The 14,014-nt window shown below is 42.1% G+C and overlaps 1 protein-coding gene across 1 annotated transcript in view; it reads right to left on the bottom strand.

Moving 5' to 3' along the window:
* Positions 1–709: 709 nt before the first annotated feature.
* The window catches only part of Armc2 (armadillo repeat containing 2), a 123,466-nt gene continuing 110,161 nt past the window's right edge, over positions 710–14,014 (bottom strand). Inside the window, exons 14-18 of the mRNA XM_008852442.2 lie at positions 13,336–13,458; positions 12,931–13,044; positions 10,597–10,729; positions 10,108–10,268; positions 710–949 (exon numbers count right to left, since the gene is read on the bottom strand). Coding sequence (XP_008850664.1) covers positions 795–949; positions 10,108–10,268; positions 10,597–10,729; positions 12,931–13,044; positions 13,336–13,458 — 686 coding nt within the window. The 3' untranslated portion in view covers positions 710–794. The remainder of the gene's footprint in view (positions 950–10,107; positions 10,269–10,596; positions 10,730–12,930; positions 13,045–13,335; positions 13,459–14,014) is intronic.

Genomic DNA, 14,014 nt, shown 5'->3' on the forward strand with positions numbered 1-14,014 from the left:
CCCAGCACCCACATCAGGCAGCTTCCAACCTCGTGTAATTCCTGGACCCAGTGTCTTCACACAGACATAAATGAATATAATTTTTAAAAATCTTTTTAAAAAGATGGCCTAAAGCAGTATCTTATTCTCTCTCTCTCTCCTCTCTCTCTCTCTCTCTCTCTCTCTCTCTCTCCCCCCCTCGCCCCCCTTGTCCTAGGTATCAAACTCAAGACCTTGAGCATGGCTGTCAAGTGCTCTATCATTGAAGTACATCCTCAGTCCCTCAAAGCAGCATTCTCTAAGATTTTTGTTTATTCCTTCTCTTAATATGGGGATAAGAAAGACACTATGTAGGCAGACAACCTATTTTTAACTGTAATAAGAACTGTAGATGTGCTTATGTAGTAACACGTGCCATTCCCGTAGACCATTGTTCTTCCCATAGGCAAAATCTAAGTCTTCATTGCACATTTCTTCAACTAATGAATTGACAAGCATAGAAATCCAAAGCTGTCAAATTGGGATTTTAAGGCTATTTCTAAACTATTTAATAGAGAATAGAAATAGTCTTTTAAAATGCATATATTTCCATCTCACATTTCTCATTGCAGAAAATACAACAAATATATTCATTTTTTCCATAATATCTAGAAATGAAAAAATGCTTATTTCTTTCAAAATACTTAGGCTACTCACTAAAATCAGTAATTTTAAAACTTCCAGTGTTTGTTAATACTGAGAAAACTTTCATGCTTGTTATCACCTCTTAAGAATGAGGGAGACCTAACTTCTTTTTTCTGTTAACCTGCATCATGTCAGAAGGAAGGAATGGGCAGGGGCTCCAGGAACGTGTTGTGACTCTGGATTCGCTTTAGAAGCTGCTGTGCCACAGGTTTGAATTCCGTTTCCCAGTGGAGTCTGTGATAGTTTTTTAGGTCTTGGTCAAAACCATCCAGGGCTAGTTCTTCATCTGTACCAGAAAATAATAATAATAATAATAATAATAATAATAATAATAATAATAATAATAATAAATTAGAGCAATCATTTGAAATGTAATCTTATGGAACAGAGTTTAATTTCCAATGAGATCAGTTCACATTCTGGGTCATCTTTAATACCAATATGGCTTGACACAAGATAGGTTGTCTCTTTTTGAGACAGTCTCCTATCTTGCCTAGGCTCATTCTGGAACTCCTGGGCTCATGTGGTTGATTCTCCTGTCTCAGCCTCCTCAGGAGGGTAGATCACAGGTTCAGACCATTGTACCCTGAGAAGAAATCTTTCTTTTTGGCGGGGGGGGGGGGGTTTTAGGCAGGATCTCCCTGTAGTCCCAGCTGGCCTGGAATTTGCTAATAGACCAGGCTGGACTCGAGCTCACAGAGATCTGCCTGCCTCTGCCTCCTGTGTGCCACCAAACCTGGCAGAAGAAAGTTTTAAAAAAATACTTTATTTTATGTGTATGAGTGTATTATCTGCATGTATGTAAATGCACCCATGTCATGCAATGCCCACAGAGATCGGAAGAGGGCATCAGATTTCCCTGGAACTAGAGATGCAGATGGTTGTTAGCCACCATGTGGGTGCTGGGAGTCGAACCCAGGTCTTCTGCAAGAACAACCATCTCCCCAGCCCCCAAGCAAGCTTTTTAAATGGAGTTCTTTATTCTCTTTTTTCTTAACAAATATTTAAGAACAATTCGTGTGGGGGTGGGGTGTGTGTGTGTGTGTGTGTGTGTGTGTGTGTGTGTGTGTGTGTGTTGAGACAGAGTCTTGTAATGTAGCCCAGGGTGGTAGCCTGGAATTCTAGAACCTCCTGCACTTCAGTCTCCAGAGTGCTAAGTGCTGGAATTACTTGCATGCATTAGCATACCCCCACAAAATAAGTATATTTCATATCTTAATTTAAAAGGCCAATAATTTTTTTAAATCATAGGTTGACGTGCGCTCTTTCAATAATTTTTAAACTTTTTTAGATACAAATTTGCATCTAAAAGTCTATCACAATTGCTCAGAATAAATGAAGAATAAATTACTTTCTTTTATGCACATTAGAAATGCTAATTACAGGCTGGAGAGATGGCTCAGTGGTTAAGAGCACCCACTGCTCTTGAAGAGGACCTGTATTCAATTCTTAGCACCCATATGGTAGCTAACAACCATCTGTAAATCCAGTTCCAGGGGAATCCAATGCCCTTTTCTGACTCTGCAGGCATTGTACAACATGTGCACTTACACACATGCAGGCAATACACTCATACACATAAAAATAAAAAATGCTAATTACCTCAATGATGAGAGATACAAAAGAATTTGGGAAATCTTTGGGGAAAATAGGCCAGTTGAATTTGATAATTTGAACTACAAAAGTGTAGGAATTAGAACTTCATTGGCTTCAAAACAGCCAAGATATTCTTTTTTGCAAAGATAATCCACTGAAGGGCTGAGGGCTCAAGGGGAGAGGGCTTGCCTATATGAAAAGGCACTCTCCCATCCCAACACTTTCCATAGAAAACTGGGGGACTTTGAGACTCTCAAGAGTATTGAGCCCCCAAAGAGGCCATGAACAGTGCAGAAAAGCACTTGTGAAAACAAAATGCAAAATAACAGTATAATCTGCTTCTTAACGCAAGACCATACTGAATTCTGTGACTACTGTAAGTATATCCAACCCAAGTAGAAAGACAAATGGCCACTGAAGTTTCTATACCGCTTTCCACCACCTTTTTGCCTATTTATGCTGGTCCTCATCTCATACCTACGTGACAGACTTCAGGAAAGTGCAATGGCCTACCAAGTCAAACGGCTGGCTCTTTCACTTCCTAGGTCTGTGGCCCAAGGCAGACTGCTTAAATGGTGACCACTAAATACCAAAATGACCATAAATGTCCCTACTTACATAATGCCCAAACATTTTACTATAGAGTCAGTTACAGCCCATTATAAAGTGTTTCCCTGCTCTGTTCACAGGCTTTCTGCAGTAAACATCTGTGTCTGCCCAGAGTGTACTTTGGCACCATGGTTATTAATGTCGCCACCCAGCATAGATAAGTGTGGAATCCCTGCTTGTACCTTCCCCTCCTACCCTCGAGATCCAAGTGCACAGCTATGCTGCACTGAGATAAGTTCTAGGCAGGCACTTCAGCCAGGCACACCCTGGAGACCTTGTAAGCAAACCTAGCTCTCCACACCCTCAAGATAACCCAACACTTGAAGGAAGGAGAACACAGCCAGCATCCCATGCCTTCAAAGCCTTTCCTGTTTGGCTACTTCTGTACATGAGAACCTACTAGACTGAGTCACTTCAGATTTCTAGATCATCTTCCTGTTCACATTAAACATTTGTTGATAGTTTGTTTTCTGGTTTTCTTTCCTAAGGTGTTTAGTTCTAAGCACTAGGACCCAAGCACTGCACAATTCCTCCCTCTACCTAGGCTTGGTTGGATTTGGTGGTTTTAACATACTCCCTGTTTGTTTTTAAATATTTTATTTATTATTTTTATTTTATTTGTATGAGTGTATTGTCTGCATGTGTGTAAGTGCACCCATGTCGTGCATTGCCCGTGGAGTCAGAAGAAGGCTTCAGATCCCCTGGAACTGGAGTTACAGACAGTTGCTAGCCGCCATGTGGGTGCTGGGCATCGAACCTGCAAGAGCAGTCAGTGCACCCAACCACTGAGCCATCTCTCCAGCCCCTTGTTTTTTAATCTAATGTTAAGCCTTTTACTTTCCTTAAAGCGCAGTTGAAATGGAAATTGGATCATCCATAGTCAGACCATATTAATTCTAAGTTAGATTAGACAAGATAAAAAAAATTAAATAGCTACAGGTAAGAGAAATGTAGACTGAGGTGTCAAAGTAAATATAGCAACTGTGTAAAAAGTCATGTGTTACACACTGGGTGTTAACATTTTGAACTTGTACTGCAAAGAGTGGCAGAGGCCGATTCAATTAAAATTTAGATCTATCAAACTTCCTGTTATCCTTAGTAAGAAATAAATTTTGTTTCTTAACTCTATATAGATTTAGCTATATTTATAAACAAATAATAAATGCTTCACTTTAAAATACTTACCTCTACTATATGTAATGATATATTCCAGTATTTTCTTTGTTCCTTCATTTTTTCAAGAAGTTGGTTATAATCAACTAAATTTCATAACCCATAGTCAGAAAAGCATTAATTTAGATAACCAATTATTCTTAAGCTTTCTCAGTGCACTGTACACTTCCAAATACTAAAATTTAGGGTAAGTTATTAGAAAGAATTATAAGACTTAAAACAACAAGCCCTCAGCTGACTGTCATAACTCTCTTTACAGGTCAAGCACTGCAGCGTCCACTGAAGTTTCCCTGACTCACTGCACTGCTTTCTAGTTTTCTGTGCAGCACAGTTGCTGATGGAGGAGCTCACATTCTCTTGATCACTCTTTTGTAGGGCACAGTCCTCATCTCTTCCACGAGCACCTTGACAGTACTTTGGTATTGTCCTCATGGTGTGATCTTCCAACTGGACTGTTGGGTTCCATTCTACCCTTGTCAGGAAACCTGATGCCGGGATCCATGTACCTCACCATGAGCATACAATCTAGTGTAGGATGGCTGAGATGGCTCGGTGGGTAAAAACACCTGATGCTAAGCCTGATGACCTGAGTTTGATCCCCAAAAGCCATGTGGGAAAAAAGAGCTGACCCCCACAAGTTGTCCTCTGACCTCCACACATGCCATGGCATACACATGCCCCCATCCCCCAAAAAGTAATATAAAAATTTTCTTAGAAAACAATTTAATGGCCATGTGTGGTAGTGCTCGCCTTTAATCCCAGCACTTGGGAGGCAAAGGCAGGAGAATCTCTGTGAGTTCAAGACCAGCCTGGTCTATGTAGGGAGTTCCAGGCCAGCTGGTGTTACAGGGAGACCCTCTCTCAAAAATACAAAACAAAAAACAGTTTAATGTTCTTTATAGTCACAACAATAAATTGCATATACCTACATCTGATTGTCAGCTTCCAGAAAGAGGCTCACGGTGCACCCCCAGATAAGCACTCCAATAATGAGTTTGTAAGAAGTGACTGTGGAGGCTGGAGGGATGGCTGAGCAGATGAGAGCATACACTACCAAACTCTACCCGAGTTTGGTTACCGGCACTCATGTCATATGGCTCACAACCACCCATAACTACAGCTCTAGAACATCTGACTCCCTCTTCTGGCCTTGGTAAACACTGCAGACACATGGCATATATTCACAAAAACAGACACGCACACATGAATGAATGAATGAATGAAATCTTAAAAAAAAGACCTGCTGACTGTCATGCTGTTAGATAAGCATGTCCTCCAAAAGAACTAGCAACAGGTAGATGTCTGAACCCTAAGAGACTTTGTAGCAAGGGAGGGAGACAGTCACCCCTCCCACCCAATCAGCTTCAAGTACATGAGGGGGAGGGTCCAAGGATAGACACAGACACAGAAGAAGACAGGGAGGAAGGGGGAGCTTCGCCATCTTGGGCTGGCAGGTGCAGGTCTGGAAAGCTCAGCCAAGATGTAGGGAAAAAAGCCCATGAGTGTCCATGTCTTCATAAGTAACCCCCTCCCGGATGTCATAAGCTCTGTTGGCAAACCCAAATAAATATCTCTATTCCACAAACAGTAGTTTAGTTTTTGTCATAAGGACAGCGTGGGGAGAGAGGGTCACAGCGTGCCTCCTAGTGGGCCTGAAAGCCGAGAGCGCCTCCCAGAAGTAAGTTTCTGACTTTACACACGCACCAGGAAGTTTTCGACAATGCTCTTTTTAAGCCTCTCTCCAGAAAATCTCAACCATGTTGAAGATCATTACTTTTCAAGTTGGGTGGGGTGGGATGGGTTTGTTGTTGGTGTTTTGAGACAGGGTCTCATTATGTAGCCCTGGCTGGCCTGAACTTGCTTTGTCAACTAGTCTGACTTTGAACTCAAAAAGATCCAACTACCTCTGCCTTCCAAGTGCTGGAATTACAGGCATGTGCCATCATGCCTGACTGAGTTTTGTTTTGTTTTGTTTTTTTCCTAATCATCTAGCAAGAAAAGTCAGGTAACTTCTATTTTCATATCATATAACTTTGCTGTTATTTCCAAAATCAGCACTCATACTTCACAGACTTTGTGATTTAAGAGCTTGTCCTATTTTCAACATAGCCTGCCTTTTTAGCTATCTTTGTAAAAGCACTAAAATTCAACTGCCCTCTCACTGACTTGTTCCTGTTCAGCACACCCATGGTCCTGCCCAGAGGTGGACTCTGAGTGCCCCAGCAGTGAGAGGGACCAAGCAGTATCAAAAACCACACAGCCTGAGACAGGGGATCCCCAGAGCAAACTGGCTAGCAAGACTAGCCACATCAGTGAGTTCTGGCTAGGATTGTGAGAACCTGTCTTAATGAATGAGGTAGAAGAGCAATTAAGGATGCTTCCCAGTATCAACTTTGGGCCTCCATACGCATGCACACTCACACACATGTGCCCATACACATGCATGCATACACACACACATATATATATATATGCATCACACACACACACAAAGAGAAAAGATTCACAAGAAGAAACCCGTCATGCTTTGATGTGGTGAGCTGGCTCCCTGATCAAACTGCACTTATTTGGTTCTCCATACCACAGTGGCCCTAGTGGGATAGGCTAGAGTCAGAGTGTGCTAGGCATGTGACAGAACAGCAAGAAAACACAGGCCACATGTCAATCTTCTAGTGAAAAGTTCCGACTTTTTCCATTATATCACCCTAGGCAAGTCACTTAACACTTGTAGACTTTTTCCTAAGAGACAGCGCTTAGCTAATGACAACTACAGAAAAACATCTTGTAGGAATAGAATTAAGGTTTTTTGTTTTGTTTTGTTTTTAAGTGCAGACTTGGTGGCATAGCAGAATGAGGATTACAGATTTGAGGCCAGCCTGGACAACTTAATGGTCTGTCACGATGTCACCATCACCACTACCCTAACACAAAGTTCCTAAACAAAAATGTGCAACAGCATTATTAAAACAAAGGCAGCACTACTGTTGGCCCATCCACGGCTTTCATCCAGCACCTATATTGTATACCAAAATATAATTACTCTCGAGTGGAACATGTAAAACAATACCAAAGGAGAAATCACATATATCATCATGTGCCAGGACTAATTGCTGTATTAGAAGTATAGGTTTTCTATATGAGACTACACCCACTGGCTTCAAAAGCCATACAAAGAGCCTGGTAGGGGCTTTATGGCATTTATGAAGGCCAGAGGCTGGGCTAGTTGGAAGTTGTCATATGAGAAACCTGAAGAGTAGAGCAGTAGACAACGGGCCAGCTATAAGCAAGTGCCTTCCAGGGATGCTGCCCTGGTCAGCAGCCAGCACTGCCCATACCCATGTCTTTTGCTTAAAAGCTATGTGGCTCCTGACATCCTGGTTATTCAGAGCCCATTGCTCCAAGCTTAGATGACAAAGGATAACCTCTCGGAGGCACACAAAAGCCTTAGGTCACTGGAGAGTGACTCACTGGGACAGTCATGTCTTCTCTGCAAGAGAAGATAATGGAAAGTGTGTCAACAACAAATTAGAAGCCTAAGGCAGAGGCCTTGAGGAAGCAGGAGAGGGAAGACAGGGAGAGTGAGAATGTAGACAAGACAGAACTGGGTCTCCGGGACCACCCGCCCAAGGCAGGGATAGCAGAAGCCTCCTAAGCAGTTCTAAGGGAGGCGTTGGGCAGTATCTCATCCCCTGGCTTCCTCCTTCCTACACATCCTACCCTTAGATTCCTTCATTAACCAGAGCAAAAGATCTCAACCCTGGCTCTGCACTCACACTGATCTAAGAAACTTTTCAAACCATAGCTTCTCAAGCTGGGACCAGAGAGGCTGAAAGCAGCATTCACAGGGCTGACCAAGACCAGCTGTTTTGACTCCACAACTCATCTCAGAGATTGCTGCCCCCGAGAGAGCTGAACTCAGGCAATGTGTACAAGCACTCCTGCTTCCTGCCACCCAAGAAAGCTCAATGTTCACACAGACTGAAAACTTTAATCATTTAAAATCATTTTTCTTCTTACTCTGATTTTTAGCATACATATTCACAAAATCCTACTTACCTGGAAAAAGCAAACTTCCTAACAGACTAGCAGATCTGATCTTTCAAGTCATTTCTGGGTCTCTGCTCCTGTCCAGTGATACTCTCCCATGACACTTATTGTTCACAAAATAGATTAGCTATCCCTGTGGATTTGCTAGATATGGGGCACAGTACTAAATTCTCTGCAGAAGTGTATGTTTATTTTTTTAATATTTTAAGTGCACGTTTATTAGCCCTAAGCACTCTACATGGTAGGCAGTCACTAAGTTATCTAACTTAGAGGGTACAAAAACAGGAGTTTAGGAAGGCAAAACCCAAGTTTTAAGAACTTATAAGACAGAGTTGGAGAGATGGCTCAGTAGTTAAGAGCACTGGCTGCTCTTGTAGAGAATTTATAAGTCCAGTTCCAGGGGATTCCACACCCTCTTCTGACCTCCTTAGGCACTGCATGACATGAGTGCACTCACATACATGCAGGCGATACACTTCTACATATAAAAAAATAAAAACAATAAAATATTTTTAGAAACTTATAAGGGATAAAGCAAGGACATAACTCAGAACTGATTGATGAGAAGACATCTGGGTCATTCTATTGTGCTTTCAGGACACTTGTTTGAGTCCCACAATTAACTCCGGGGCAAGACAGGGATTCTCACAGTGCCATTTTAGAGATGGAAGGACAGGCAGTGAGAGATGCTCTGTTCAAATCATACCACCAACACTAGCTAGGAGGATTTGAATTCATTGACTGAGTTTTTCCACACAGCCATGCTGGTCCAACACAGCTGGATAATGATGGGCACATTTCCATGTGGGAAAAAGGATTCATAAAAAACCTAACCTGGGGCTGGAGAGATGGCTCAGCGGTTAAGAGCACTGACTGCTCTTGCAGAGGACCCGGGTTAAATTCCCGGCACCCACATGGCGGCTATGAACAGTCCTTAACTCCAGTTCCAGGGGAATCTGAAGCCCTCTTCTGACCTCCTCGACATTGCAAAACATGGGTGCACTTACATACATGCAGGCAATACTCTCATACACATAAAATAAAAATAATAAAATATTTTTTTAAAAAACCTTACTCACTGGCCCAAATCATGTTTTTAAAAAGTATTTATTATACTTTTATTTTACATATATGAGTGTATTGCCTGCATGTATGTAAGTGCACCAGGGTCATGCAATGCCTGCTGAGGTCAAAAGAAGGCATGGGATTCCCCTGGAACTGGAGTTAGGGACAATTGTTAGCTGCCATGTGGGGTGCTGGGAATTGAACCAGGCTCTTCTGTAAGAGCAGTCAGTGCCAGTGCTCTTAATTGCTGAGTCATCTCTCCAGCCCCCTAAATCATTGTTTTCAGAACTAACTCAGGTTGAAAAAAGTTCAAGAATAGAAAAATGTTAAAGTAGGAAACAATCTTCTTCAATTTATATGCTTTTACTTTCTATATTTCAAGGTAGAGACCATACTATAATGCCAAATATTTTCATAGATCCTTCCCCATGTACTAATTATCAATATTGCTAATTAAAGTTTATAGATTTGTCCTAAAACATTGAAAACATGACTTAATTCCAAACAGATTCTCTCTCTCTCTCTCTCTCTCTCTCTCTCTCGATGATCTCACTATATAGACTAGGCTGGCCTGGAACTCACAGACATCCACCAGCCTCTGCCTCCTGAGTGCCAGGATTAAAGGCCTATACCACCACTCCAGATCTAACCACATTTTCTTAAATACAACAATGTCTATATTCTTTTAAAGAACAGAAGCACAAGTCTGCTGAGATTCATGCAGTCAAAGAAAATGGAGGGAGAAATCCATAAACAAAATTAGGACAGCTCCAGGCAGTTAAAAATCCTTTTCTCCCCATTGTAAAGAGCACCATCTTTTTCCAGATAGTTTCAATTTACAATAACCTTTAAAATTCTTTTGTTGCATAACCAACTTTAGCCCAACTGGTCAGAGGACACAGTTTTCTTGTACCACTTTGATAAAAGTCACAGATCCATAGTCAAAGCTCTTACCTAAAAATGATGACAACAGAACTAGAAGTGTGTTGGTGTCTTCGTCTCCAAAACATGGTGAAGCATTTGTGATATTTTTACTGAAGTTCCATAAGGTCTTGCAAACCAAGCAGGCCAGCTGCCAATCACTAGGACCAAAATCTCTTAAGCAATCCACTAATCTGAGTTAATGAAAGTCAAATTAAAGTGTTAGTCAGTCAGAATCTGTCTCCAAGTTTTTTGTATTGTTAGTATGAGGGCTATCTGTCTGAATTCTATATAATGCATGTTAAATATTACAGAAGGTTATTTAATATGTATGACATGTAATTCATTGATCCTTTAAGTTCATATCTACAAATTTAATTGGCTGCCAAGTTGCATTCATGTGCCTCTGAATTACGGCAAGTGTCCAGTAGAACCCAAATCCCCTCTTTAGCCCCACTACTCTCTTGGAATGGATGGAGGGCCCAAGCTCCCAAGATTAGGAGTCCATGCCTTGAAACTTACTTTTTAATGCCACCACCTTCTTTCAGGATGGCATGCTTGTCTTCATCCACAGTGAGATTTAGGAGAACTCCACAAGCAGAAAAGCAAATGTCCTGATGCTTAGCTTCCAGCAGCGTCATCATGAACTTGTGTACTGGAAGAGCAGAGAACAAACAGCAGACCAGTGAAAGCCCATATCCCAGCTTAGCTTGTTTTACAAATGCCAGGGGTTGAGGGGTAGGCTGGGAAAGCGGGAAGATGTGCTTGCATATGGAACCTCAGTTAGTGAGCTGAACCTATTCTTTCTAAGTTTTATTCATCTCCCACAGTAGGCTCCATAACATCCCACTCTTAGCGCCTGTTTCTGCCTCCCCATGCCTCTGGCCCCAATATCCTATCACTGACCAGACAGCAGTTTCCTTTCTCTACTGGTGGAAAAGAGGCAACATGAGAGGCATTCACCACTACTTCTGGTTGTTCTCAAAGGCCGTTTTGAACCCCCAGTTATAACTCCACATGTATAGCCTAGTGTAGGAGAGCGAGCTCCTGATGAGATCTTTTCTGAAGCCTCCGAGGGCTTAGACTACTAGAAACTGACCTGGACAGTACAGGGCTTCTAGTGCAGGCAGATCTCAGGTTGGGAAGGCCAGTCATCTTCCCTTGGTCCTAGGAGATGGAACTAGGAACTGCTTCTCTTGTTTTCTCATCCTCCAGCAGGGGCTCAATAAAGGGTTCAGGGACTAGATGAGGTGTCAACTCCACTGACTCCCAGTAACTGAGCACTTGAGAGGCAGCCGCCCTATTCTCACCTCTTTACGAAGTTGGACAGTGATCTGGGCAAAGGCCACATCCCATACATGTGGGTTCTGAAGACTCCAAAAAATGCACACCAAAATGTTAGCAGTTCTCTCAGGGCATCTGAATAAAGGGGGCAGTGTGATGATGATGCAGCTTTTTATATCTGCACTTTCCAGATTTATTATCATAAACATGGACAGTTAGGCATTTTTGTTGTTGGGGGGGTTGCTTTCTTTCTGAGAGAGGATCTCCTGTGTTCCAGGCTGGTCTTAAATTTGCTGTGTAGCTCAGAATGACCTTGAACTTTTGATCCTCCTGCCCTTAGCTCCCAAGTGCTGGGTAAAGGCATGTACCACGACGCCGGGTTTATTCAGTCTAGGGTCTCATGCATGCTAAACAAGCACTCTACCAACCGAGATATCCCCAGCCTCTGGATAGCTAGGTTTTAAAATTATTAATCTTACATGAAATATATGAAGCAAAGTATGGTTTGTATAAACACTTGAGTACTTGCCATCCAGCCAGCCTAAGAAACAGAACATTGCATTCAAAAGAACATGTTGTATACCAGATACATGTACAATTTTTATTTGCCAATTAAAAGAAACCAGCAAAACATTGCAAATCCAATGTTATGTCTTTGGACATCTTTTCTCCTCCAATGGTAAATCTCTTAAATAGGAAGTCAATAATTTCCAAACACGATTTAACTCTCTACCATCATCACAGAAATGCATAGGCAGAAGCAGTGCCAGGGGAGTTTTGCATGTCTTAAAACTTCCACTGGTGTGGCTGGAGAGATGGCTCAACAGTTAAAAGCACTGTCTGCCCTTGTAGAAGGCCCGAGTTCAAATCCCAGCACCAACATCCAGAAACGATCTGTAATTCCAGTTTAGGGGATCTGACACCCTCTCTGACCTCCGTGGGCATTACACGACACGAGTGCACCTAGATACATGCAGGCATAACACTCATACACATAAAAGTAAAATAAATTTTAAGAAATGTTTACTGGTGACATGATTCTCTATCTCTTACTATCACTACTTTTTTTTGCTTCTACATCATGTGTTTTAGGTTGTTCCATGTTGATCCAATGTCTAATTCATGTTGATCCATGAATGTCTAATTTACTTGCTGTAGAACATTTTGTTGCTTAAGTGTACGTATTTATACAACATAATATATAATATATACCATATCTATCCAAGTCTTGGCTGTTGGACACTTAGCTTGTATTTGCATTAAAAGCAAAGTGTAACATATTCTAGTACGTGAAAGAAAATACTCTTTTGCATCTATTCCTAGGCCTAGAAATCACAGTGCAGATTACTTGTTTCCATTAACGCATACACTACCTATCCTGTCACTCAGGAGGCTGCTCTCAGAGAGAGCAAATACTCCTAGGTCCATGTCAGCACCCTGAGACAAGTACCTCCCTTATGGGACAGAATAAGTGGCATTCATCTCAAAGCAGAAACAAGCGGTGTCACGCTGGAATCACCTAAGCTCCAAAGCCACTTAGCTGACTATTGGTTTTAATTGTCATTAACTCACCATTGTTCTGCACAAGGAAATTGCAGACATCATGGTCCTGGGAGAGATTTCCAAAGACACGAACAGCCTCCAGGATCCCATCCATGTTTTTACTGACAAGAAGCTTTAAGAGCACTGAATTTGAAAACCAGAGAAATAAAATCAGTAAATTTAAGGTCTTATTTATAGATGAATAAAAACCAAATACTGCTAACCTAAATATTTTTAAAGGTGCTAAAATACAAACTATGAGGGATTTCAACAAGTACTAAGAAGTGAACTTTTCCCCATGTTCTCATTTCTTAGTGATGGATGAGCGCCTCAGCTATTTGGAGCGCCTCAATGCCTCCAATTCTGTGTTTAGTTACTGAAATTCAGTGAGACCTTAAATGAGTGTCCACGAAACCAAACCAACTGTGGCCTTACATTCAGCAACATGCAGCTTTTTGTGCTGGATGACAGAGTTCTTCACTTGGTAGAAAGACAAATTGTTGATGGCTGCTGTGGTATTGATCACCAGCTCCTCACAGTCGCTCAGTGACTTGGATTCTGAAACCAAGTGATCAGGGATTCAACAGGAGTGCAGGGGTTAGGGGGAGGATGACACAAACCCTATGAGGGTGCTCTGGGGGCACTGTAGGGAGATGTAAATGCAGGGCACCACTCTAGGCTGAGCATACAGGACACACTAACTCAATCCTCACAGCCAGGGGTCTAGAAAAGATGGCTAGGCCCTGGGTCTGCAGTAAAGGGGCCAACACCACAGTGAGCTGAGCTGTCTCTGATCTCACCCATGGGTCCTAACCTCAGGATCTCTTGGGGGTTCATTGCACAGCCTAATCTAATTCCCACATTCTACCTCCTAACAAAGTCATTGTCCATCCCTTGCCATTAAGTCTACCTTCCAAGCACAGAGAATAGTTGCTTCTCATCTCTCCTATCACTCCAATCCTTCCCTCATCTGACTGGCTTCTCTTCTCCTTGAATCTATTCTCAACACAACAATCCTTCCTTGAAAAGTCTGAAAATGTCACTTGGGTCATAGCCCAGCAATGGTTCTATGTCACTTGACCCTCAGGCCTTCCCTCAGCTGCCCCATCCTTAC

This window comes from Nannospalax galili, unplaced genomic scaffold (assembly GCF_000622305.1).
Source record: "Nannospalax galili isolate Female #2095 unplaced genomic scaffold, S.galili_v1.0 scaffold646, whole genome shotgun sequence".
Taxonomy (NCBI): Eukaryota; Metazoa; Chordata; class Mammalia; order Rodentia; family Spalacidae; genus Nannospalax; species Nannospalax galili.